Here is a 27945-nt window from a genome sequence, read left to right as displayed (position 1 = left end):
TAGTACTAAGGGAAAAAAGATTTCAAGGCCAGATCATTTGGTGCACATGTCCGCGTCCACATGGAGCAACAGATGTCTTTACTGTAAGACTTCTCTCGGAGCCCTCACTCAGTCTGTTGCTGATTTCAAGACCTGGAAAAAGGGAGGCACGCCCAGCCTGCCCTGCACATGCTGATCTCAAAACTCACATCCGATGTGGGATGAGCAGTAGGCAGGTAGTGAGACCGCCATCCATCCATGAAGCGTGGGAAGAGGCTGAGGTGGGCCACACACGGGGTAGAAGAGAAACCAAACCCGGGCATAATGGCAGCAATCCAGACAAGGGGAAAACACAAGGCTAGCGAGCGCCTGTGTCACCAGGAAGCTGTGGTAGCCCCAGGGGTTTGTCCCAGCCTGATAACTGAGAGGTGGATGGGCCAGCAGGGTGACACTGTGGCTTCTGTTTCCCCTCACAGAGTCAGAAACGTTATCATGAAGATATCTTCGGTGCAGTCTTTTCCTATGGGGCAAAAAGGGGCAGCGCCTTGGAGGAGCCCAAAGGCACGAGGCTCTGACACCCCAGAGGAGTTCCAGCTTCTGGCACAGAGTAAAATAATGGTGAGGGGCTCGGGGAGACAGCGAAATGCAATTCCCCCCCAAGCCACTCATGTCATCCCCCCTCTCTGCCCTACCAAGTAGTATTGTACTATTGTGGACTACCAAATCTCTCTCCTCTCCTCCCTCCCCTCTTCTCCCCCCCCGCCCCTTTTTTTCCCCCCCCCCCCACCCCCTTCTTCTCTCTCCTTTGCCTCTCGCTCTTCCTTGGAGCTGAGAGCAGAGAAAAATTAACCTTCTGACTGAAGCACTTTGGGTGACCACCAGGAGGCGCCAAGCCTCCTCTCTTAATATTTAGCTGACTGGTGTACAGATATTTATACTTTGTATTTAAGAAAACAGATGCTTTTGTCTACTCCCAATAATGGTTTTGGCCTTTCCTGTATAATTCCTTGATGAAAATATTTATATGAAATACATTTTATTTTAATCACCCTGAGTGTTTGATCGAATTTTTTTGTTTTTTGTTTTTTAAGAATTATTTGTTTATTTTATGTATATATGAGTACACTGTAGCTGTCCTCAGACACACCAGAAGAGGGCATCTGATCTCATTACAGGTGGTTGTGAGCCACCATGTGGGTGCTGGGAATTGAACTCAGGACCTCTAGAACAACAGTCAGTGCTCTTAACCACTGAGCCATCTCTCCAGCCCTTGATCAATTTTTTTTTTTTTTTTTTTAGCGAAACCATTCTCAAATAATATATGGGTTGGGGTTGGTGGGCCCCATAGTCTGGACAATGACACTCCCACGAGGGAGCACGCTAACCAGATCCCCAGGAGACAGCAGATGAGGTTGTGTTTGTCTGCAGCCATGATCATGGCAAGACTACCCAGATCAGGGCTGTGCTTCACACGAAAGGCACCTGCTGCAGGGTGTGGTGAGACCTGGGTTCTTCATGACAGCCAGCGTTGCCTGAAGAGCTCAACCCTCACCCCATCTTAGAAAATGATGTGCTTGGGCACTGAAGATGTAACTCAGCTGACGGAGTGTTTGTCTGGCATATACAAAGCCCTGAGTCTGATTCCTTGCACCGTATGACCATAGTCATAGTGGCACACCCTTATAATCCCAGCACTTAGGAGGTGGAGGCAGGAGGATTTGAAGTCTAAGATTATAGACCTCAAATACAGCTACATAGTGACTCAAAGGGAGAGAAAGTGTTGGTTGTGCTCCATGCCCCTGTTTGATAGAGTTTAGCCAGATCTGTGTCCTTCCCAGCCTTGAGCAGACAGATTAGACCTTGTTTGCCACACAGGACCTTAACACCTAGGTGAAGTCAGCCGCTTTGTTTACATTTGCAACTTCCTGAAAGAACTTAGAAGAACAGACTGCCTGCTAAGCTGCTTTGCAGTATTATTCAGCTGAAACAAAGAATGGGTTCCGGTGGGCTTCCCCTATATAAACGCAGTGCTGAATATTAAACTTTGAGCCTTGATCAGAGAACTTTACCTTGGCTTCATGCTTCTTTTGCCCCTCCGTCTCCTTTTCATTTCCAGCTACTCTCTCAGGTGAACGCAGTTCATCCATGGCCGCTGGACGGCTACAGTGTGATCTGGTACCTGGGCAGGACAGGTTTAGATATCTGCGTGTGACACCTTGCACACCTTGCTGTGAGGGCCACCACCATCCTCAGCTGCTGTGGAGGTCATGAGCTCCTGTTTGCACCAGCCAGCACAGCCCCTTACCAGACAACCTCATTGCTGGTCTCTGCCCTGGACCAGGATAAGCCAGCTCCCTCTTCCCTTTCCACTGCATCAGATAGAGCAGAAGTGGCGGGGCAAGGGCCCACCAGTGTCTCATTGCCCATGGAAACCCCCTGCCTCTGGCAGTAATGCATCTGAACAGTGTGGCCCATCCAGTCATTTTGATCAGGGGTTCCCACATGCTTAGGTGCCCTGAGTCACCTGGGGAATCCTATTAAAATAGAGACTGGAGACTGGGGGCTGGGGAGATGGGAGTTGGTAAAGCATTCCTTATGGTTTTGGATTCCCAGAGTCCACATAAAAAAGCTAGCTGTGGTGGTGTGCGTCTAGGAAGATAAAGACAGGCAGACCCCGGGAGCTCACTGGCCGCAAGACAAGTCAATCAGAGAGCATTGGGTTCAATGAGAGACCCTGTCTCAGAAGATAAGGTGGACAGAGATTAGGGAAGACACTCAGGCTGGGTGATGGTGACACACACCTTTAATCCCAGCATTCAAGAGGCAGAGGCAGGCAGATCTCAGAATTTATGGCCAGCCTGATCTACACAGTAAATTCCAGGGCAGCCAGGGCTACACAGAAAAACCCTGTCTCAAAAACAAACAAACAAAAAAAACAAAGATTCTTCTTCTCCATCTCTTCTCTCTGCCCTTTCTCTCTTACTTTCCCAACCCCCAAATCCCCATGGCAACTCCCCTAGCCTCAACCCTTGGGGCCAGTGAACTCCCCTGAGAGCAGCCTCCCAATAAACCTGCCTTTAATAAAATCTAAGAGAAAAAAAAAAAAAAAAAAGCCGGGCGGTGGTGGCACACGCCTTTAATCCCAGCACTTGGGAGGCAGAGGCAGGCGGATTTCTGAGTTCGAGGCCAGCCTGGTCTACAGAGTGAGTTCCAGGACAGCCAGGCCTACACAAAGAAATCTTGTTTCGAAAAACAAAAAAAAAAAAAGAAAAAAAAAAGAAAAGAATTGGCCTATGACCTCCATTCACATTTCTGTTCACTTGTGTGCATGGAAACATGTACATACCTCATGCACATGCAAGCACAGATACCACATAGACACACCACACACACATACACACTCTCACACATATACACACACCACACATATATGCATACATACCCTCACACACATATACCCATACATGCACACCACACATACATACAAACTACACACATACCACACACATACATACCACATATATATACACACCACACACATATACCACACATACATACATACCACATACACATCACATATATATACATACATACACACATGAATACACACTACATATATATATATATATATATATATATATATATATATATATATATATCACACATCACATACCACACACACATACATCTCACACACACACATACACACACACACACATACACACACACACATACACACACATGCACACACATCACATCACAGACATACACAGATTCTGGCTTAGGCAGACTCTGGCTGCTTTTTCTTTCATTTGTGTTTTGTGAGACAAGGTCACACTGTATAACCTGAGCTGGTCTTGAACTTGCCATCCTCCTGCCTCAGCCTGCCAGGTGAGCTACTACATTTCTCACCAGCTCCCAGGTGTTGCTGATCCTGATGATCTGAGGTCTCCACCCTGGTTCTTGAGGGAGGGGAGCCTCAAGGAGTTAGCATCATTTGGGGATCCGTCATATGGCAGGTCCCCACCCCAAACCCCTCTGCTAGGAAGCCTAGAGCAGGCCAGCTTCTCCTGACACCATTATGTCTCCTCCATCCCAGTACAAGCTGCCAAGACTCCCATGCCTCTGTCCAGCACTTCCTCCACCTCAGGAGCGTGAGGTCGTTCCCTGGTTTACACCGAGGCTGGCATTCCTTTCTGAGACCCTGAGCCACAGCCTGCACCCAGTTACAACAGCACTTTGTGGGGTTTGGGAGGAGGGGCCCCTGTAAGCAGGTGTGGACACAGACCTGTCTCCTCCCATTCCCTTTGGTAGGTTCCAGAATGTCTCCAGACCCATTCAATAACCCAGCCATCTCACATGTGTATGTAGACAAGCATTATTATTTGTTTATTTTATGGACACTGGGAAAGAAAGGGGAAAATTAACGCAGACATTCTGGGTCAGTTGGAGGCCAGTGGAATGACATCAGAGTGGCCCTCCTGGAGGGGTGAAGAGCAGGAGAGGTGAAAGAAAAGGGCCAGAGAGGGGGTAAAAATCAGAGAAAGGGGCAATCCCAGGAAGGTCACTTCCCTTAGTACATAACTAGCTTGGGTGTGATGGCTGGGACTATGGGCTGACGGTCATATGCCATATAGCCCAGGACACCCCCTTTGTGGAGAGGAGTCAATTTGGAATTTCACCTTCCTGGAACTCCTGTCAGTGAGGATCTCTTTTGATGGTGGGATTTGGGGAGCCAGGGCTGAGACAGGGGAGAGATGACAAGACAGAGACAGGGTGACCCAGCCTTCATCCCTAGGCCAGAGACCTTGCCTATGTCTGCACGTGGGTCAGCTGGATATCACCCGCCACTTCTAGACTGTTGATAGCGGGCAAGTTCTTCAGGCGGTGGTAGTATTCACACATGTGTTGACCATCCACAGACACCTTGAAGCAGTGACCTTCACATAAGATCCACACCTGGGCAGAGACACCACAACAGAGCATTTGAGAACCCAGGCTTGTGTCTTCTTCCCCGGGTCTCTCTCCTTCCTTAGAAGCAAGCCACAAACCTGGCCTCTAGTCAGCCTGAATGGTCTGCTTTCACTACCCAACAGCATTCTCTTGGCCTAGTACATTCCCATAAGCTGTTCCCAAGCCTGGATTTCCCACCCTGCAGACAGAGGACAGTGCTGGCCAATCCCCTCTAACGACCTTCCATGCCTCTCACCTCCTGACTCTCACCCATTCCCCCAGCCGTCTTCCCAGACCTTGTCCCCACCCCCATCTCACTCTCCAGATGAACCCTAAGCCATTAGTAACAGGAGTTGGCTCAAGCTATCTGTGTCTCCAGTGTTCCACGCCTGGTCTCCACCAAGTCATTTTCAATGAGACAACTGACACAAATGTTAAAGCTTCGTGACCCAGGGCTACCGCTAACACTTGTATCACACTGTGTGAGAAGCAGGCTAACGCTCATGTCACTGTATGCGGGAACTATCCAAAGTGTGCTGCAGACTCCACCACACTCCACCTTTCTGCTCTGTGAGATACAGTTTTTTAGATCTGTGTTCTCATTAAATGAAAATCCAAGCTCAGGGGGCTGGAGAGACGGCTCAGCAGCTAAGAGCACTGGCTGCTCCTGGGTTCAGTTCCCAGCACCCACATGGGAGCTCACAACTGTCTGTAACTCTAGTTCCAAGGGATCTGATGCCTTCTTCTGACTTCTGAGGGCCTCAGGCACTCATGGACATGGTATACATCCATGCTGAAAGCACTCATACATTAAAAAAAAAAAAAGCCAGGCATGCTACATGTCTGTAATTAATTCCAGCATTTGAGAGGCAGGAGGATCAGGAGTTCAAGGCCAGCCTTGAATATACAGCAAGTGTGAGGCTAGCCTGGGCTACATGTCTCAATAACAACAGCAAAACACAAGCTATGACATGGAGCCCTACGCTCTGAGTCTTGTGGCAGACATTGTTGTTCTTATATTTCCAAATGATGGCTGCACATTGCCCCAGGGGTAGGGTCTCAGCATTGATTTTTCTTATTTAAGCTCACTGGGTAATTTGATGTCATAACCAGGGTGGATAAGGCCTGCTCAGGGATCAGGCTGCAGCTTGACTCCAGCCCTTCCTCCTCAGTAACACATGACTGCGTAAGCAAACAAGCAAACGGCAGTTCACTCTTGGCTTTGATTGGCACAAACTGGCTGTGTGACCTCATGCAAGTGACCCATCCTTGTGAGTTTATCTGCCCCTCTATAAAGTGCAGGAACAGCTAAGCCCCATAGTGCAGGGCTGTATATTGCCCTATTCCGGAAACTGAAGCAGCAGCAAACGTTCAAGGTCCACCTCGGCAACAGAGTGGGTTCAAGACTAACCTTATTAAGACCCTGTCTCAAAATAGAAGGAAAGAAAAAAAGAAGAAAAGGCATGGAAATAGGCATGGTGGCTCAGGCCTGTAACCCCAGCACTTGGCATCCTGAGGGCTGTAACCCCAGCAAGGTAGATGGATCACCTGAGCTCAAGGGCAGACACCCTACAGAGTGAGTTGTAGGTAAGCCTCGGCTAAAGTGAGTCCCTGCCTAAAGCAAGCAAACAAACCAGGGCTGGGAATGTAGCTCAGTGCTACTCTGCTTGCCTAGCGTAAGGCTGTCAGTCCCCAGCACAGGGGGACGTGGGCACAGGAGAGACGAACCCTTACTTCAGCAGGGACAGTACACATGAGATAATACCAATTTGTGCAAGATTCTCTCTTCTTTGGGATGCAGCCCTCATACCCCAGGCATCTGCCTGTATCCCATCTCAGACCCCTGAAGCCTCCTCTTGCACCCCAGCATCTTACTGAGAAGCTCTGCCCACGACTGAAGGGCATTCTCCCAGGCAGACTTCGCTCTTCGGGCCCCCAGGAGCTGTTGATCTGAGTGTTTCGGACCACAGCCTTCTCATTGAAACGGGGGTTCAGGTGGAAAGCGATGTCACCCCCAGAGCGAAGGTTGATATGGAACCTGAAATGGACATTTCACAGAGACCCTGTTTGACTACTGAGCTCTGGGCTCAGCCCCTACTCCATCACCCCAGGTGGCTCAGAGCCACAGGCTGGCCAGAACAACTCTGGGAGGCGTCTGTTCTAGGAGCCCTGGAGGCCTGTCTTACCTCTGAGCATCTGGCAAGACCCTGCCTGTTACGATGATGGACTTGGACGGGTAAAGCCCATTTGGGATGGAGGTGAAGAAAGGTATAGTCTGTAGGGAGGGTGAGAACAGAATATCTTCAGTTGGGCTGCGGCAACAGCAGGGCACTCAGCACAAGTGCCTAAGGACTCCAAAGCCTGGCCCGTGAGTCCTGTGTCTTCTGGAAGGAACCCAGTTTCCTTTACTTGGCTCATTAAATGTCAAAACAAAAGAACCCTTCCAGTGCTTCCCAAAATACATCTCAACTATAATGAGGGGAGCATTGTTAGGGCACAAATGGCTTGTTGGGGTTTAATGAGAATGCCCCTCCACCCACCCACCCAGAAGCTCATGTATTTGAATAGTTGGTCCCCTGTTCATGGAACTGTTTGGGAAGGATTGGGAGGTGTGGTCTTGTTGGAGAAAATGTGTCGCTGGGGATAAGCTTTGAGGTTTCAAATGACCTGTACCATTCCCAGCCTCCTCTATCCCTCAGCCCCACCTCCTACAAAGTGTGAGTTCTCAGCTACTGCTTCAGTGCTACGCTCGCCTATTTGCCTCCATGCTCTCTGCCGTGATGGTCATGGACTTGTAAGCCCCAAATTAAACCCTTCCTTCTGTAAGTTGCCTTGGTCATGATATTTTATCACATCAATAGAAAAGGAACTAAGGCAGGTCTACAATTTGCTCGTGCTGAAGGGACCATTTTAAGGTTGAAAGCTGTTATCAACTGTCTACTGATGGATATTTACATGGATATTTGAACTGTTTACCTGGATGCAGGAACCTTCATTGATCATGTAAGTCAGACAACTCTTCCACAAAGCTGCCCTTCACCTCAGCCTACCTAATTAACATAAGCCAAAGCTCCAGCTCACCATAAGAAACCACTTACATAGGCTTGGGTGGGGTACGCCATAGGAGGGATTCCAGGAGTCTGTGGAAGAGACACAGGTGACACACATTTCAAGGGACCTCCAATATCCAGCCCTCGAGGCCTCCCATCCCCCTCCTCTGTCACACCAGCATTCACAGAACTTCCTGCCATTTTCCTGAACCCCATGACGGTTCCCTGCCTTTTAGCCACTTCTCATGCATCCCCATCAACTCAGGGTCTCCCACCTCCACTGTGCTAGTGGAAGGACAGATAGACTGGCTGTTAGTAGTGACCTGGTGGGGATTTGAGCTTAGTAAGCAAGCTAGGATCTGGAGCTACCACACTCCAGCCTGGGCAACTGAAGAACCAGAGTGTCTGCCAGTTATATCCCTATAAAGACTGTTTCTGAGTCTCTGCTGTCCCAAGGAGTTTGGGCCCTTCTTCCTAGCAGAGGGTCCAGCCGCAGCTTTCTCCATGTCTGTCCTAAGCACTTTGGTTCCAACTTTGTGACTCTAGGGAATTCTGCTTTTGGCTAAAGGAAAGTGGTGGAGCCATGAGATAACCAAAAATTTTAGACTTACAGAGAACATCTGTCCAGGGGTGCTGTGAACTGTGTGGATGATAGTTTGAGCCTGGGAAAAAGAAATGGGTTCTCATGGTTACAAGGACTAGTATCTGCCACCAGAGGGCGCTGCATACTATCCACGCGCAAGCCTAAAGCTTGGTCTGTAACCAGGCAGGTCCTTCACCACAGCCCCTCCCAGACACCCATATACACTAAGGGTGGGGAGGGACTTTTCTCTGTTGGAGGGGAAGACAGATTATGACTGGAGCTCTGCCCATCAGCCTTGCCAGTGCTTGGATTGCAGCTGTGTACCATGCATTGTTTATGGGATGCTGAGGATCAAACTCAGGGCTTTGTGTGTGCTACTGAACCGCTCCACTCCACCAACAGAATTCACCCCCAGCACTGTTCTCTATTTGATCAGGGCCAGCCAAGCACACCGGCAGCCCCCTCCCACCAACATCCCTGAGGCCTGGTGGGTAGGGTGTGTGTGTGTAGTCTTGTCTGCCCTTATGGGGGATGCTGAGCCTCCTCCCTTTAGCCCACAGCAAGAGGTTCTAAATAAAACACACAAAAGAGCAGAGAACTTACCACAGGTGCCTGGTGGGCAGGCTGAAAGCCCTGAGCCTGAAAAGGATCAAGGAGGGGGGTTATCTCTGGGGTCACGCGAGATGAGAGGTGACCTCAAACTGTTCTTGTGGTCAGTTTCACCTCCTTCCTGAGCCTGCCGCACCCAAATTCTCACCCTCACAAGGGTGCACAGGGGTATCAGAACTGTCCCCTGGCTCCTTGAGAGAGAATTCAACCTGTCTGACCAGATTGCTTCTCTGGGCCCACAGAGGTGAGAGCAGCATTCCCAGCTTCCCACTTTGTTAGCATTTAGCTTTGTTGGGTGCAGAGCACACAGCTCCAGTGCTCTCCAAGGAGGGCAGCATCTTTGACTCCCATCCCCCTGGTGAGGTCCGAGGCTCAGAAAGGTTAAGCAACTTGCCTTGGGCTGGCCCAGGCATTGAATAAGAGGATCTCAAATGGAATCCAGCTAAGTCATAGTGTATCTACCACATCCGATATCCTCCCAGGCCAGGGTCAATGTTGGGCTACCCTGCAATGGCTTCCAGATACCCCACCAGTCCTAGAGTTAGTACGGCAGAAGGCAGGTTCCATTCTGGGCCATCATGAACTACAACTACCTGAGTGACCACAGGGCTGCCGGCCTTTCCTCCCTACCCACATCTCACCACCACGCCAGTATATCCCACCCTCCTTTGTTAGCTTCCTGTTCTCCCTGACTATGAGGGAAAATCCATGTTCTGAGTCTCTATTGCGTGTCAGCACCATGTGAGGAGCTGGAAATACATAAATGAACAAAGAAGCCATGTGTCAGTCTTCCAGGATTCCTGGGAATGGAGGAGGTGGGGAGCATGACGGAGGTGCACATGCAAAGGATGTTGTGACCCGCACAGCACAGACAAGTGACAAGTCCACCGTAACATGAGGTGGGTCAGAGAAAATTCTTTAGTGTTATTCAAACAAAGAATGATCGTGTAATTATTAGTTTGCCAGGGGCAAGGTGGACAGAAGGACAGCCTGTGCAAAAGAGAGCTGGCCAGAGAGGGCTCTGAGTGAACCGTGGAGGTGGCGTGTCTGAGCGGAGGTAGGAAGTGAGCTGGAGCCAGACTAGACAGTGCTCTGTTGGGTCGTACGTGGGGATCTGAGTTTGTATTTATTTATTATTTAGTTTTGTCTTGTTTAGTTTGGTTTAGACAGGGTCTCACATAGTCCAAGCTGAGGGTGATTTTGAACGTCTGATCCTTCCAGGCTCTGCCCCCAAAGGACTAAGATTATAGGCATCCACCAGGCTTTGCGCTCTGTTGGGAAAGACTTTCGGCCCTAATCCTAAAAAATTCTACAATGGGAGAGTGGGGGATGGGATGTGCTAGGTGAGGTTATTGCGCAGTGGTAAAAGGAACCAACCCAGCTAACACGTGAGGAGTTACCACAGGCTAGACCCAAGAGTGGCTTTGGGGATGGAGAGAAGTGCTTAGAAGAACAGAGCCAGGAGTGACACAATTCTGGGCAGCTGGTGAATACAAGGACCCTGGGTTGGTTTGATGGGGTCTGAAGGCCCCTGGCTAGCTTGGTGATTGGATCTGCCTCTGGGCTCTGTCCTTTGAACCTCCTGGCCAAACACTTAACTCACTTGCTGTTTGCGCCCCTTGGGGGTCCGTGGAAACTGGACTGGCTGAGAGAATTGTATTGTGGAGAAGACAGGCTGGACAGGGGCTGCAGAGTTCTGTTAAAACAAAAGCATGTCTGGGTGACAGAAGCAGGACGCACTGACAAAGCAAGGGCAGGCAAAAAGCAAGGGCTAGCTCCAGCCAGGCAACAAGCAAGGGCTAGCTCCAAACCCAGAGGAATGACAGCAGGAAAGGGTTAGGTTGGCATGAGCAAAGTCAGGGTGCCCCTTTACTCCCTCCCTCCTGCTTCCGCTCCTGCGGGAAGAGTCAGGAAACAGCAGATGTGAGCATGAGGCCAGAGGGAAAGGGGACGATTTTCCCCACAGTATCTCTAGAAAGTTATTTATTTATTTATTTATTTACTTATTTACTTATCTGCTTATTTGATTATTTGCTTATTTATTGTATTTGGTACTTTTGTGACAGAGTCTCATGTAGCCCAGGCTAGTCTTAAACTCACTGTGTAGGAGAGGAAGAGGATGACCTTGAACTCTTAACTCCTCTGTGGTTGGAAACCAGAGATGCTATGCCCAGCTGGACTTTCAGATCTTGGCAACACATCAAAAATTCTAAAACAAGCTGGGTAGTGGTGGCACACACCTTTAATCCCAGCCTTGGAAGGCAGAGGCAGGCAGATCTCTGTGAATTCAAGGCCAGCCTGGTCTACATAGCCAGCTCCCCATACAGCCAGGACTTCATAGAGAAACCCTGTCTCAATTGTTTTTTTTTTTTTTAAACACAGATGAATGTGATCTGTAATCCCAAGCATTAAAGAGGCTCAAGGCAGGAGGATCGCACTGTACAGCAAATCTGGGTTACACAGAATTCAAGGCCAGCCTGAGCTGTATAGTTTAAAAAAAAAAATCAGAACTAGGCCTGGTGTTACACATCTGTAATCACAACACTGGAGAGACCGAGACAGGAGGATTGACACAAGTTCATGAGACACTGTCACAAAATAAATAAATAATTTGGTAACATGAATCTGTAATCCCAGAACTCAAGAGGCTGAAGCAGAAGAATCCTAAATTAGAGGCCAGCCTGGGCTACAAAGTGAGATTCTGAAAAAAAGAAAGAAAGAAAGAGAAAGAAGGAAAGAAAGAAAGAAAGAAAGAAAGAAAGAAAGAAAGAAAGAAAGAAAGAAAGAAAGAAGAAAACACAAAACAATAAAAACCACATGCACACACAAAATTTGTGTGTGTGTGGGTTTGGCTTCATTTTGGTTTTGTTTGTTTTTTGTTTGTTTGTTTGTTTTTAATATAGAGGTCAAGCAGACCCAGGCTGGACTCCAGGAGCCATGCTGAGCCCTCTGATTTAGATTCCATTCGGTTTCCTAATCACAAGCCCGCTTAGAGCTCCCTGGTCATGCAATAGACAGTTGCAGAAAAGGAGGAGCTTTGGCATCTTCACCGAGAGGTAGATTGCTCCTCACAGAGAAACCAATGCCAAACAGGACAGAGAGACAGACATCAGACAGATAAGACACCGAGTCAGCAAACCAGGGCAGCTCCAAAGCTACCTAGGGAAGATGCTTGCTGGTGCCCTGTCGAGTGGGCACAAGCCAACTGGTCACTGTCCTCTAACCCTGGGACAAGGACCAGCCTTTCCTGACCTGGAAGGTGATGTAGGACAGCTGCAGGCAGCCGGAGACAGCAATGGTGTCCACGAGGTGGTAGGGTACACGATGTGAGTACTGCATGAAGAAGTTCTTGTTCACCATCACCTGGGGGAAGAGAGTCGTTGTGGGGGGAGTGCCAGGCCAGGCCGCCCTGAGCTTTCCTTTCAGAAGTAAGGATCTGCATCTTACATCCAGCCCAAGGGAGGAACATCATCTGCAACGCCGGGCCAAGGACAGTGTGTGAGCCGCACGTAGCCCCACCGTCCTCTGGGCTCCTGGCTCTCACTGCCAATCACTTATTTAGTCCAGGCTTACAGTTGCTTTTCAGAATACTTTGAGTTATTTTATTTCATGTGTGTATGTGTTTTTTTTCCTGCATATATGTATGTGCACCACACGCATGCCTGTCGTGTCATAAGAGAGTGTTGAATTCCTTAAAACTGGAGTTACAAATGGTTGGGAGCTGCTGTGTGGGTGCTGGGGACTGAATCCCTGGGCCTCTGCAAGAGCAGCCAGTGTTCTTAACCACTGAGCCATCTCTCTAGCCCCTAGGCTTATCTTGTCAAACTTGGTTCATGACAGGTAATTTTTTTTATGTTGTTAAAACAGGGTCTCATGTAGCCCAGGCTAGCCTCAAACTTGCTATGTAGCTAAGGATAACCCCGAACTTCTTGATCTTCTGCTTCCATCACCCAAATGCTGGGATTACAGGCATGTAGCACTAGGCCTACTTTATGCAGTACCATGATCAAATCCAGAGCTTTGTGCATGGCAGGCAAGGACTCTACCAAGAGAACTGTATCCCAGTCCTTGCCTGGGGTAATATTTATGTGTGCATTATGGGCAGCAGAAGAAAGGCAAGCTCAGGTTGTGCTTGGAGGGCAGGAGAACCCCAGCATCCCAGAGACAAGCTCAGGTCTCACTCACACCACCCCAGCCCAGGGGCAGTGCCTGGCCTGTAAGGACACTGCCTTTAGTAGAACCTGAAGAAAGGTTAGAACAATGTGTTCAAACAGACATATGTTAAGACAGGGTGTAGCTCAGTGCCAGAGCACTTGCCTAGTACCCAGGAGGCTAGGCATGATCCCCAGCACCATAGAGAGCAGATGTTACTGGCTGTCTACTCAAGAGGTCCCACCTTGCTTTTGACAGTTGTTAGCTGGGGGAGGGGAAGTCATATTTTTTAGTGCTATGCACACTAAACCCATAATCCAGAAAACAATCCCACACCCATGTACACAAAACCAACTGTAATAAAACCCAGTGGGTGATTGGGTGGAGGGGGAGTAGAAAAGACATAAAAGTAGGGGAGGGGGGACTGGGAAGACAAGGGTTCCAGAAGGAGTGGAAGGGGGGATAAGGTATAGGGATAGAAAGTGTGTGTGCCCAAACACATTCTATAGGTGTATGATATTATCAAAGAAAAAAATACAGGGGCGGGGGTTGGTGGTTGTTGCTGTAGTTATTGTTTGTTGTTTTGTTTTTAGGACATGTGGAGCCTCAAAGCAACTTGGTGACAGATTGAGGTCTTATTTTCTAAGGAATAAAAGCAAGAGGCGCATCTGCAGATTACAGGCTGGAGTCTGTAAGGCAGAGGGCAAAGGTCACATCTGTGTAGTGGCTTGGCTGGGACCCAATCTCATTGAAAGTGGCTGTTTAAATTGGTTCTCCCTGGGAGCAGGTTGGGGGAGGGATTCCCCACTCACCTTGAAATCTGACCTCTGCACCAGGAAGCAAAGCTCAAAGGGCATCCCCTTCCCGAAGGGCATCTGCATCTTCCTCTCCTCAGGCCCCCACTGCCCATTCTGCTTCGTGTTGCAAACCACATACCCCCCTTCTTCAAACCGGGGATTGAAGTGGAAGGCAATGTCATTTCCACTGTAGCCGGTCTGAAAGTTCACGGCAATCCTAAGGCAGAGAAACAAGCATGGCTTACCGCCAGGGTGGGGCAGAAGTGCCTCTGACTGCCTGGTATGTTAGCACATTTTGAGTTCATCAAATTTAGACATGCATTCTGTGCAGTTACTGCTTCCTGTGCTCCTTTCTTAAAAAGTAGACAATTAGTGAGGAAAAACAACAAAAACCACACATCTTTCGCCACAGACTCTGACCACAAGATACAGAGAAATCGAGCTAGACCTGGGCTCACCCTTGGCAGTTGGCATGCAGTGCTCACAAGGTGCTAAGCAGGCTCTGTGCACCGTGTGTGCACCTCCATTGTCATTGTTGGTTTCAGTTGTTGACACATCTGGGAATCGGGAAGCTCAACTGGTGAATGACCTCCAAGAACTCCCCTGGGAGTGTGCCAGTCCATTGTGGGTGGTGCAAGCCAGCCAGTAAGCAGCATCCCTCTATGGTCTCTGTGTCAGTTCCTGCCTTGGCTTCTCTCAATGACATAACCTAAATAAACCCTTTCCCGGCCTAGTTGCTTTTGGTCAGAGTGCTTTATCACAGCAACAGAGAAGCAGAGTAATACAACTATCAGCTGGCCAGGCAAGATGTGCCACTGGCCAATAGCGGCAAGTCTGTTAGGATGCGGGCAACTACTTTGTGCTTGGATTTGAGGCCCATCCCTTGGGTGGGAGTTCACTGTAAAGCTGGACTAAGGCCTGTGGCTGGAAGGTCTCGGGCTCTAGTGGGAAAGCTAATAGCATTGTTTTATTAAGCGGATACAATGTGCACATAGAGATACCTCTATATTAATGTCTATTATACTTTTATTAATTAAATTAATTATTCATTTACTAATAATGCTGCTGTCAGCTTCGGTCAAGAGAAGCTTCTTTTTGCAACGGGCATTGGTAAACTGCGGGCAGGAAACGCGTCAGCTATACATGGGCATAAGTAGTAAAAAGCAAATAATAAAAAACATAAATATGAATGGGCCATCTCTATCATCCCCTCCAAAGTTCAGAGACTATCTCAGGAGAGAGGACAGAAAGGCTGAGGAAGTGATGCCCAGGGTGGGTGAGCACTGTGGAATACTTCTCTTCCAGGTGTCACCTGACCATTGCCCTTCTGAACTCAGAGCAGCTACAGTTAGCTACAAGGCCCACTCCAGACTTCTGTTTGGAGGGAGGAGGAGCTCTCCACACCTCACCGGCACCTGGGGATTTTCAGGCAGCTAATGGGGGGTGGGGGAGACAAGAAGTATTTTCCTTCAGGGGTGTAATCACATCACTTAGCACTTATGCTCCTGTAAGCACTCTGTAACTCATGGGCATGGAGACGAGCTTGATGAAACCCACTGGGTAACACACACACACACGCACACGCACACCCACACGCACGGAATAGTTGCAAAGAGGGAGGGGTTCAGCAGGAGCAGGAGGGAACAAGAGAGGGTAATGAGGGGCAAATCTGATCAAAATACGGCATACACATGCGTGAAAATGTCACAAGTAACATTTGCTAATAAAAACATTCAAAAAATTAAAAGCAAGAGAAAAAAGAAGGCTGTTTTAGAAATTAACTACAGTTGCTATCAAAGATGAACATTAAGAATGTTGCCCACTGGGGGCTGCAGAGAGGCTCAGAGGTCAGGAGCACCTTGAGGCTCTTGCCAAGGACCTCGGTTTGCTTCCCAGCACCCACATGATGGCTCACAGCCACCTGTTACTCCAGTCCCAGGGAACCCAAAGGTCTCTTCTGATTTTCATGGGCAACTGGCACACACGTGATATTCAGACATATATGCAGGCAAAACACTCATATACACAAAAAAATTTTAAAATATTATTAAAGAAAGATGTTTTCCAGGAAAGTCCTTTGCATAAGTGTTTGGAAGTAGGCACTGTTGAAAGCAGCCTATAACTTGCTCAAACTCAGCACAGCTGAGGTGGCTCAGCAGGTAAAGACATGTGCAGCCAAGCCTGACCACCTAGGTTCGATCCCTGAGACCCTCATGGTGGCAGGGAATAACTGACTCCTGCAAGTTATCCTGGCAAGAGTGAGTGTGTGTGCATTCGTACGCATATACACGGCACACACACAAAGTGTAATCATTTTAAAAAGATGAAAGAACCAATTCAAAAATCATGTGAAATTGTTCTCCAGGGATGAAGAGCCTTCACTCCTGAGTCTGAGAGATATAGATGTGTCCCTCATAGGAAGTCAAGCTTAGATCCTGATCCCAGCTTGAGTGTCACCAAATGACCCTTGACCCACACTAACTTTGTAAGTTCCCCTTTTACCAACAGTGGAAAATTCCCATTCCTGTCACTTTCCTGGGAGGGAGCTCCTCCCCCATGATCACTTTTGAAGCACCAATGGGGCTCCAAGAGGAACAGTTAAAATCACGAAACTTCAGGACAGGCAGGCTCACCCAAGGAGTATAATCGGTGTTTGCCCCGCCTTTCCACACCACAGCTAGCTTAGATTCGAGATCCAAGTTCAAGTCTGAGACTCTCCTCCCAGGGGCCTCACAGTCTAGTCTTCCCTTCCCTGAACTAAAGTGGCTGCTGCCGGCTTATCTACTTACTCTGGGTGCCAAAGCCCTCACACGGAGCTCTGTCACCTGCACCCCACACAGTACCATGCTCTGTGCCACACTCAGAGGCAGCCCCTGTCAGACATCCCATCAAGCTCCTATCACAGGGGAAAGACTGTCCGAGTTTTCTGTTAGAAGATGTGTTCTGGAAGAGTCTAGGCAGCAGAATGCTGACAAAGTCCTCAGTGGCTGATGCCTTAGACGTCAGGACCTATAAGGAGCTACTGTGGCCCTAAGGCAGGGCCTGTCCCAGCTGGCCATATGTTTGGGAGGCTAGAGCAGACACAGGATCACAACCCTGAAGCCTTAGTCCTTGTTTGAGGTCTCCTGTACCCCAGCCTGGCCTCAGACTTGATGGGTAACTGAGGTTGAACTTAACTCCCGATCCTCCTGCTTTTGCCCTCTGGGTCTGATATCACTATTAAGTGCCGCCACACCTGTTTAGGTTTTTGGTCCCTGTCCTGCTGCCCCGAGCTCCACCCTCCACTCCCTGTCCTAGAGTTTGAGCCTAGGACTTGTGCGTTAGGCAAGCATGCTACCCACCCAGCTATATCCCTAGCCCCCTTATCGGTCTTGCATCAGACAACACTGCTTTCCCCAGGATGTAATTCTATTTGGCGCATTGTAGCTTCTATCTTGTGCTTTGAAAATCCATGCCCGAGCCGGGCAGTGGTAGTGCACGCCTTTAATCCCAGCACTTGGGAGGCAGAGGCAGGTGGATTTCTGAGTTCGAGGCCAGCCTGGTCTACAGAGTGAGTTCCAGGACAGCCAGGACTACACAGAGAAACACTGTCTCGAAAAAAACAAACAAACAAAAAAAAAAAACAAAAAAAAAAGAAAAGAAAAGAAAATCCATGCCCGAGAAGGGGATCGATCCTAAGCTCCAAGGCAGAGGCACCAGCTTTGGGAGGGAGAAGGGCAGTCTGTAGGTCTGTAGCAAAGGCTGGAGTAGGGCTTCCCATGGGAGTCCTGGATCTCCAGCTAGGAGGTTGTAGGACAATGCCCTACAGCACTGCAGGGACCTCACACAGGCCTGGTAGCCAGCACAGCTGTGACTACCCAGTACGACAGCCACAGTGGAAAAGCTAGCCAAAATCCAAACAGTTGGAATGACATGAAGGAGACAGGACGTCTTCCCGGTGTCCCAGCTAAGGCCACCATGGGCTGTTGCGGTTGGGATGGACAGATGTGACTCTTGTGGGAGGTGGGCTGACTCTTTAGTTGGCAGCTGCCACACAGACCCACCAAAATAGATGAAAGCTGCATACACCTCAACAGAAGCTAATCAAGCTACAAGAAACCTGGCGGCTTCTCTGACCCTCGAGAACACTCCCGGTGCTTCAGTGCCCTGGCCCTCTTTTTATTTTTTGAGAAAGAGTCTTGATAAGTTGCCTAGGCTATCCTCGAACTTATTCAGTAGCCCAGGAAGGCCTGAATCTAGGATCCTCCTGCCTCCGCCTTCCTCGGAGCCGAGCTGATAGACCCATTAGGGGCTTACTCTTCTTTTTAAAGATAGGACATCATGTACCCCAGGCTAGCCTCAAACTCCTTATATAGTTGAGGTTGACTTTGGACTTTTTTTGTTTTGTTTTCAAGATAGGGTCTCACTATATAGCTCTGGCTGTCCTGGAACTTACTATGTAGACCAGGCTGGCCTTGAACTCAGAGATCCACCTGCCTCTGTGACTTTGAGCTTCTGGTCTTCCAGGGCCAACCACTCCCGTGCTTGGATTACAGGCATGCACCACCATAGCCAGTTAATGGATGCTGGGGTCTAACCCAGGGCTTTGTGTGTGCTTGGCAAGCACTCCACTAACTGAGATGCATCTCCATCTCTGGGGTTGCCCTTGAGAGAAACTTTAAAATATTTCCTATGACACTATAATCGATAGTGACACCTGGACAGACAGAGCTGGAGAGACTGTGCAAGGGTCCCTGCTCTTCCAGAGGACCCTAGCTCAGTCCTCTGCATCCACACCAGGCAGCTTCTAACTATCTCCAGCTCCAGGGGGAATCTGACAGTCTTCTGGCCTCCTCGGGCGCCTGCACACATGCACACACGCACGCAAGTACACACACACACACACACACCACATCTATAAAAAAGATTAGACAAAGCTGCTGTGGGAACTAGAGGGATCTCTCTCTTTGCAACACTGTGTCACGGTGTCAAGAGCGCATCTGTGGCCTGCGGTTCTGACCACTTCCCTCCTCAGACTGTGAGCTCCTGGGAGCAAGATGCTCAGGGCCCAGGAGACTAGTGAGTTTGTCAATGGTGCCAGGAGGAGGTATGGGCAGGACCAGCCCTCCATACCCCTGCAGCTCCACAGTGGCTGAGGCTGGAGATTACCATCAATGCCATCCACGTACCTATTTGCAAAAGCTTGGACGGCCCCCTGGAGGGTGATCTGAAGTCCCTCCTGCAGCCCTCCTTGGATTATTCCAGTAAAGGGGATGACCTGCAGAGGGGAAAGGGAGAGATATCAGTTGGCTGACACTTGCCCAGTGTGACAGTACTGTTAGGGCTGGGGAGAGCATGGCCACCAAGGAGCTAGAATCCCAGCCACGCAGATCTTAGGGTCCCTCATAGAAGTGGGCCCAATCCAGTTAGTTACACAGTCATTCTGAAACGATTGGAAGACCATCCGGTTTCTGAGGTTTGGCTGACAAGTGACCTCAAGTCACTTCCTTCCACAGTCTGTAGGAAGTGACAACTGTAGAACCTACCAGAAGGAAATAGCGTGCAAATGGCCTAGAAGGTAAGGAACTAGAATTGTGGTGAACACTGCTGGCCCCAACCCAAGTTCACCAAAGGCCTCAGGGTCCTGACTAGGGACTTGGGAGGCCAGAAGACTCATCATTCTGTTTTGGAATTCAAACCTTTTCCTCTTAAGAGAGGGTTAAGAGGAAGGTATCCCCAACCCCCACCACCACATAATAACAGTGGCAGCTTGGTACATGCTCAGTTGTTACATGCTCCGTTTTCATGGCCAGCTCTGCTGCTGGTTGTTGGTGGCAGCCTTGCTCTGAAGCTCTCAGCTTCTGTTCCTTCCCTAGAGCCGCCCCATCAGCCTGTGAGCCCAGTGTTCGATCCATCTCAGGGCCCACCAGCAATCTCTCCATCAGGTCTCTCTCTACCTCCCCTAATGTGCCCTAAAGGGGTGCTGGGTCCCACTGAAAGTCACGCTGCTTTAGAGTCAGAAGGATTCCAGGTCACTGATCAGTATCTGTGCGGCCTTCGAAAACTTAGTCTCTCTTTGCCTCAGCTTCTTCATTTGTAAATGGAGACAAACCATCTCTCCTGCTCCCAGACTCAGCTCCTTCACAAGGCTGGCTGGCACCCCCTCTGCTCCGACTCATCTTGCCTCATCCTCTCAAACCCAAATCCCCAAACTGGTGACTTACCATCTTCCAGAATACCCTTTTCTACCAAGGGTGGCTCTGCCGCCTGTGGGGCTGTCTCCCGGTTGATTTTCCTATCACACTCCAGGGTGTTTAAATGGCTTTTCTACACCTCCTTTGGGTCAACAGTCTATGTAAATTAAATGCTCTGGGATCCAGGAAGGAGCTGAGTGATGTGGACAGGTAGGGATTGGGGCCGCGCAGCCTCACACTGTTTATCTGGCGGAGCACTATATTCAGCTCTAAGGAACAGTCAGCATCCAGGCCCAGTGCTGGGGAGATGAAGCAGGCAAACACGAGAGACAGTTTGGTGTCCTGGGACCCTATTTGGTTTGGGCTTATGCACGCCCCAATCCTTTCAATAATTCACAAGGTGGCGTCCTTCCTTTGCCTGCACACTATGCACATGTGTACACGCACATACTCAAACAGTGTAGCCAGAAACCTCAGCCACTCCCAGAGCTCACCCCTGCACTGGGCTACACCACTCCCACAGGGGAGCAATACGGTAAATTTCCCTGCCCCCAGGTAGTAATCAAATTCCAAACAGCTCATATTCAAATATATCCCCCAAGGTGTTCAGGTAGGAAGGAGAGAAGGGTTCAGTCTAGTCTGGACTGGTTTGGGGTGTGTATGCAATGGGGCAAAGTATCGAGAGGGAGCCGCTTTCATTACCACCACCCCACCCCATGCCTCTGCGTGAGGGAAGGGGTGTGCACAGTAGGACAATGAATGTATGAACCAAATTATTAAAACAGAGAACCGCTTAAACCAGGGCCCTTAGCAACAGCTCCTTCTTCTCTTGAACCCCGAAAAAAGAAACCTTGAGCCACAGCTGAGCCCTGGAGTACTTGGGCACACCTGGCCCACTGTCAGTTTTGAGTGTCTCCCACGCTAACCTGCAGCGTTTCTTCAGATAAGCTGTGTGGCTTCCTTTGCAAATCCCTGTGAGCCAAGGCATCTTATTGAATAAGTTGCCAAGAACTTGGAAACACTGACCAGAAGGTAGGGGAGCTGCCAAACTTTCACAAGAGCACAGATCTGAGGCAGGAGGATGATTTTATGTTCTAATTCTGGGGTGCTCAGAGCTCCTTAAAAATGAATAAGAATTCTTGTCAGCTGTGGTTCTACACAACTGTGATCTCAGCCTTGGAAAGCGGATGCAGGAAGAGCTGAGTTCAAGTTGATTTAATGCTAAAAACACATCCTGTATTGCAGAGATACGTGAGAGAATATTTTCAGTGTAATGTGTCAGGCGTTGTTTTGGAATAACCCGAGATTGGAAAGGAAAGTAGGCAGAGGTATAAGAGAGGAAGCAAGATATGTCCTGGGATGGCTGGGATGGCTGGCCACTAAAAACATTTAAGGCAAGTTCCAATTAAGTTGTCACCCGACAGCCAGAGAGAAAACACCTACCCACCAAATTCAACCCCCTGTGTGTTAGAAGGTAAATGCTGGACTGGTTGAGGGATCTGCCAGGCCCTACATCCTATCTGGGACCTTCCCCAGGATACAAACCTGCTAGCATGTGTCAGTTCTAAAGACAGATAGACTACAGGATTAACTTCCTAGACATGGCCTTATGGCTATCAAGAGCATTTACTGATCCTTCATCTTAGTGATAAGCTCAGATACCTCTTCATTCTAAACTTAGACACTCCTCCTTCTAAACCCAAAGACTGCCCCCTAACCTCACCTTCCACTCTACAGATTTAAAAAACTTCCTTTATCCAGTGGCTTGCTGGTCTTTGTTCTACATGGCTGTTGGATCTCTGCCATGTTCCTTCCAGCTTCTCCAGTTGTTAAAGGTTGGCATTACTAAGGAATTTGATCCTGTCTATCGCTAACTAACATCCAGCTTCTCCCTCCTTACCTGTCACTGCCTTCTGGCCTTTATCCTTGGGTTGTCTGGCTGTCCAGAACCTACAGAAGCCTGGAATGGCTCCATAGATGCTCCAGACCCATTTGAACTGACCCTGCTGTGACCATTCCAGGGAAGTGCCTTCTCACATCTCATGTGGGCTCTGGCACTGAGTGTTTCTAACCTGAAACAAATCACAGCTTGCTTGTGCCTGAGTTCCTGTGTTCACACTCTTATCCCTGCTCCCATGCACATCTGTGGAATGTGGGATACCAGTCAGCCTGAGGGAATTGTGGATTGACTGTGGGAAATGTGTTGTTATTATTTTGTTTCTGTGATGCTAGCTAGGGATTAAAGCCAAGGTCTCAAACGTTCTAGACAAGAATACTTCCTGTGTCCCTAACCTGACATGAGGTGATCAATCAGAAGGGTATTGATTGGAAATATCCTCCAGGGACAGGAGAAGTAAGAGCATAGCCGGCTCTTCCAGAGGACCCAAGTGCAGATCCCAGGGTCCACGCCAGGCAGCTCACTACTAGAAGCTCTAGTACAAGGATCTGATGCCCTCTTCTGGCCTCCTTGGGCACTATACACACATGGCATACACACACACACACACACACACACACACACACACACACATATCAAAATCAATCTTTTTAAAAATAAAGAAAAGAAAATTCCTCCCCTCTCCTGAAATTGTCCTTAGAACTTTTGCTGGCAGCTGGCCCGCACTCTTGAAGACCACACGCTGTGAAGATCAGGAAGCATGCATGATAGCTGTGGGGTCATACGTGTGCACGGAAAACACGGAAAGTATGGGAGAAAGAGGCAGACGAAGAACAGACATGAGTCGTGGGGGCAGGGCAGTACAGATCTATTTCTATTTTTTTTTTTAAAACCTTTCGTGAGACTTCATGTCTTTGTTTGTTTGAGACTATCTCATGTAGCCCAGGCAGACTGTAGCTGAAGATGACCTTTGAACCTCTGTCTCAAGCTCCTACGTGTTGAGACAGCCAATGCACCCCACCATCCCCGCTTAGATTTTGGTATCTTAAATGGTGTCCCTAAATTCTGAAATGAATTATTTTAACATGAGCGAATCTTATAAACAAAATACAAGAATAGCAAAAAGATGGGAAAGGACCTAAAAGTCCTCTAAAAGGAAAAAGTCAATATGTAATACTGGAAGCAAATGTTTCATTGTTGTTGTTGTTGTTGTTGTTGTTTTGCTTTGTTTCCGTGATGCTAGAGATTAAACCCAGGGTCTCAAACTTGCTAGACAAGCACACTTCCTTGTATCTCTATATACATGCAATAAATAGCAATAAATAATGCTATTTGCATACGATGGCTTCAGTGTAGAAAGGATGGAGGTGGGGATTCTGGAAAGGTACCACCTGCGGTTAGTTATTCATTTTTGTGAGGTTGAGGAGCTAGGAGGACAGCATGCGGAAGTCAGTTCTCTCCTACCACTCTGTGGACTCCAGGTCACCAACCTGGCAAGAACCCTCACCTACTGAGCCCAAATGAGGTTATTTGTATAGAAAGTGGGAGGGGCTACTTGTACTTGGTTACTAATTCATAGATAAACTATCTCTGGAGAAACTCTCCAGTACCAAGAGACTTCGGGAAGGTCTGTGTGGCACACCTTGTCCTTCCCTCACCCCCAGCAAAGGCTCAGAACCTGGGATTGTGTTGATTTAAGTGATGGAAGGGATTGTGCTGATAGGCTGAAGTCCCCGGACATGTGGAGATTGCTGAATTACCCAAGCCAGCCTTACAAAATCTCTGGTATCCTTATAAGAACGGGGGCAGGGGGTAGGGCACTGAAATGGACGGGGGCAGGGGAAGAGATCTGTCCTAGTGAGATGCATCAGTAGCTAAATACACTTGTAACCAAGCTGAATGATGAAAGTTAGACCCTCAGGACCCAAACGGTAGATGGAAAAGTCTGCCTCCCAGAGTTGTTCTCTGACCTCTGTCACACACATGCATAACAAACAAGCAAGCAAACAAAAACAAACACACAAATACATTTTGTTTAGAAGAAGCATGGGCTGCTGCTGCGGGGTTTGTTGCTGGGCTTTGAAACCAGGACCCTTGCATGAGCTAAATCACATCCTTAGAATTTGAACTTCTGATGTTGAGAGTTCTGCCCTCCCTGATCAGTGACAGAACAAGGTGTTGAGTTAAACATGGGGACCCCATGGGACTCAGACCTTCAGTGAGTCAGTAAAGCAGCTCATAATGGGGCCTGCATCTGATCCCTGCTGCTCCTGGGAGTTGGTGGTGTTTTCTTTTTCCCAGGATTTATGATCCAAGAGGTCTTGGCTCTCACCTCCTTATGCTGGTCTGGACCCTGGGCAAGTCAGTCATCTATGCATGCCCTAGTCCCCACTGGCACTAGTGGGGCAGCAATGGCAGCCTGAAGCATTCCTGAGAAGATGATGCCAACAGGAAGTCCCTGGTTCAGGGGACCCTTGATTGTGTAACTGTTCATCCTAAGAAGAATGAACCCTCCTCCTTGGCCAGACTTGTCTTCTACCCAGAGGCTAAGGTCTTTTGCTTCCCTTTCCTACTGGGACATGCAGAAGGCAGAGCCTATAGCCAGAGTGTGTTCCGCTCAATGGCCTACTGGGGCACACAGTCTAGGCACCAGCAGTATCTGGCATATCTTCAAGACAGAAGGCCTAGCCATCCCATAAGTTCAAAGACCCTGACAGTCCCTAAAGCATCCTAACAGCCTTGGTTTTACTGTCTTTGTGGATGAGGAAACGGAAGTGCAGAAAATTAAGTAACTTGCCTGAAGATACACAGCTGGTTAACTACAAGCCTGGGGTTTGAACACTAGAACTAATGTTCTCAGCCATAGGTGGTATAAGCTCTCTTTCATGAGGAGGCACATAAAAGTCCTTGGCCCCTGGCTCACCAGGGTCACACTGGAGGGTCATCCTGACCAGCTGCTTCTTCTTCTGGACCCTCACGGGAGTCAACAACCACGCCTGGCCCTGACATGGCCCAAAGGCTATGACCACGGTGTTCCTCAGCAGGACAGAAGTCTCATGACTTTTGCACAAGGTCAGCACTTCAGTGGATGCATGGCCCATAGCTGCAGAAGTCAGTGGGTCACTGAGACCAACCAGGTAGAAGGATCTGTGATCCCAGTGCTATGGGGATAGGTGCATGGCCTCCTTGTCTCCCACTAGGACCTTCCCTCCTGCGGGAGGATTCCCCTTCATATTTGAAAATATTGCTTCCTCCTTCATTTTTTTGTTTGATTGTCTTAAAGGCAGGGTTTTGTCCAGGCTAACCTTGAACTCTATGCAATCCAGGCAGGCCTAAAGTGCATGGAGACCCTCTTGGCAGCCTCCCAAGTGCTGAAAGGTCTACTTTCTAAAACAAAGGTGTTAGCCCTCCCTGGTGGGAAACCAGAGTGGGTGTTATCTGAGACAAGGAGGCCCCCTGTGGCACATTCTACCCTTGAAGGCCCCACAGAGGCACTGGATAGCCCCTTCTAACTTTCCCATCTGCTTTCCGTGCAGGTCCCAAGTCAGAAGCCTCAACAGTGTGGCTGAAGATGCCGGCAACTTCCTGTAGCCCCAAGCGAAGCCCAGAGCCTGCTTGAGTCAGCTCTGATGCTGGGCTCCTGCTGGGCTCAGACAGCCAGCTCACCTACAGCACCCTGCTGTCCCCCACCTGCACACACTGTGAGCTCTACAGAAGGTTCCTGGGAGCACTCTCTTCTGCCTTCTTTACTGCCATCTTCCCCTCTTCTGGGAAAAGCACTTCCCTTCACTGTCACCTGCAATCTGAGGACATGTGGCAAGGCCTCAACCTTTCAAAGCCTCAGTTTCTCCACACACAGTGTGGCTACTAAGCTTCCTAGTATATAAACAAAACCACCTATGGACAGGGGATCAAAAGGAGCTCAAGGCAGCCCTTTGTACACTGCACTAAAGGACAGTCCCTACCTCCTTGTCCATCTGTACACACTCTGGAAGTGTTCTTGGGTGAATTCTTGACGTGGCCCTTAGCGAACAGACGGCTTTTTGAGAGCGTTTCCCTGCTGTCCTTCCGCCCACTCCGAAGACATCTCCATGTTCCAGGTGCTGTTTAAACACTCTCATGTACTATCTGCTTTCTCCTTACCTTAACCTCCGGAGACAGACTGAAGTATTATTTCCATTTTACAGATGCAGTAGCTGAGGCCCAGAGAGGACAAAGTACCGCGTGTGACATTACCTAGTTTGTAAATGGCTGAACAGATATCTTCTCTAAAGTAGATACTTTAAGTGTCATGTGAATGTCTGATACCTGTCACCCTCCCCACAAACCCCACCTATATCACCATATAAACCATCTCCTTTCTAGATGCTACCAGATAGCCTGGAACAGGCACATATTAATACACTTCATAAATCATTGTGAGTGGAACCCTGTGGTCCCCAGAGGCACAGTGAGCCAAGCATGAGACGAGAGATGCATCAGGACGGCCACGTCTGTCCTGTGTGCTGCCAGCAGGACACCCCACCACTCTCTATGCTGCTCCATTGTTTCCCCAAAGGACCAGAGCAACGTCCCCTGGATGTGGCAGTTAGCTTTTCCTGAATCACCCCACAACTGCACCCCACAACTCACTGGGTTCATGTACGGAGGCTGGGAGCTGAAGAAAGCCATCTCTTCTATCTGAGGGGAACCAACGCTCTCTTCCTCACTCACTGGACAGACCTCTACACAGGGCGGGGCTCAGCGAGGAAACAGAAACCACAGCTACTCGGCACTTACTCAGTGGGGAGGAGCCAGGAATCAGTGGCTGAAGGAAGTGTCTAGAGAAAAATAAAGGTGATGTCAGGGTGGAGGGCTGAAGGTGGGACTCAGCGGGAGGACACCAGGTGCTCCCCACTCTGCCTTGCCTTTCTCTTCCTGTGCTCTGCCCAGAAAAGCAGTCATATGGCCAGCAGGAGTTTCTCAACAGGCTTGGACAGAAGTGGTTGTGCTTCTGAACCTGTTTCGTCACCCCATCCAGCAGAGCTGAGGCTTCACTTGCCCTCTGCGTGGGCATCTGTGGAAAGGACCCTCTTCAGTCCGTTGAATGTGCAAGGAAAGTGAGGCTCAGAAAGTCCAGAGACAAGCAAGGTTACATAACTCCTGCCGGGCACTCTAAAACCTCTATCACGACTTAGGCTTTCCAAGAAGTATTTCTCCCTTGTGTAAAAGCTTAGCCATGGAGAACTATTTTGCAAGAAACACATCACCACTGAGGTTGTTAATGTGGACTATGTGGGTACCCTGGGAACTTTATTTCCATCTGCCTGTGAGTTTATCTGTTCTTGTCTCTCCTCCTTTCTTCTGTTTGGGGGTAAGAAGAGGAAAAATACTTCAGACACAGTAGAATATCCCAAGTGACAGGGAAGGAGACCCAAAGAAATATTTGAAATAGTTTTCAAGCCAGGCAGGATGACACATCATGAATTCCCAGCATGCCTTGTCTACAACATATGTACCTCCCCATTTTCTCTTCCTCCTCCTCCTCTCTTTCCTCCTCCTCCTTCTCCTCCCCTTCTCCTCTTCTTCTTCATGTAGACCAGGCTGGCTTTGAACCCAGTATGTAGCCAAGGATGACCTTGAGCTTCTGATCCTCCTGCCTCTACCTCTAAATGCTTGGATTTTGGTTATGCCTCACCTGTACCTGATGGTGCTGGGGTTCAGGCTTCCTATGAACTAGACATTCACTCCACCAACTGAGCTACAGAACCAG

General features: G+C 49.0%; 2 protein-coding genes across 4 annotated transcripts in view; one reads left to right on the top strand and one right to left on the bottom strand.

The window, feature by feature from the left end:
* The window catches only part of Nos2 (nitric oxide synthase 2), a 36093-nt gene extending 35065 nt beyond the window's left edge, over window positions 1–1028 (top strand). Inside the window, exon 27 of the mRNA XM_028759163.1 lies at window positions 456–1028. Within this exon, the coding sequence (XP_028614996.1) occupies window positions 456–554 (99 nt within the window). The 3' untranslated portion in view covers window positions 555–1028. The remainder of the gene's footprint in view (window positions 1–455) is intronic.
* Window positions 1029–4343: 3315 nt separating this feature from the next.
* On the bottom strand, window positions 4344–26966 carry Lgals9 (galectin 9). Of its 3 annotated transcripts, XM_028759164.1 has the most exons (11): window positions 26826–26966; window positions 19292–19380; window positions 14139–14340; window positions 12427–12537; window positions 10778–10870; window positions 9169–9204; window positions 8594–8644; window positions 8031–8072; window positions 7119–7207; window positions 6808–6970; window positions 4344–4938 (listed from the first exon to the last, which is right to left on the bottom strand). In XM_028759164.1, the coding sequence occupies exons 1-11, from the start codon at window positions 26862–26864 to the stop codon at window positions 4792–4794; spliced, it is 1062 nt and encodes a 353-aa protein (XP_028614997.1). In that variant the 5' UTR covers window positions 26865–26966; the 3' UTR covers window positions 4344–4791. The 3 variants fall into 3 exon arrangements, with proteins under 3 accessions (XP_028614997.1, XP_028614998.1, XP_028614999.1); XM_028759165.1 differs by lacking the exon at window positions 10778–10870; XM_028759166.1 differs by lacking the exons at window positions 6808–6970; window positions 10778–10870 and having other exon boundaries at window positions 4860–4938; window positions 26826–26910.
* Between the last annotated feature and the right edge of the window lie 979 nt (window positions 26967–27945).

The sequence above is a fragment of the Grammomys surdaster genome, unplaced genomic scaffold (assembly GCF_004785775.1).
Source record: "Grammomys surdaster isolate TR1022 unplaced genomic scaffold, NIH_TR_1.0 126278, whole genome shotgun sequence".
Classification (NCBI taxonomy): domain Eukaryota; kingdom Metazoa; phylum Chordata; class Mammalia; order Rodentia; family Muridae; genus Grammomys; species Grammomys surdaster.
The sequence above is the reverse complement of the archived record's forward strand: the minus strand, read 5'-3'. Positions and strand labels throughout refer to the sequence as shown.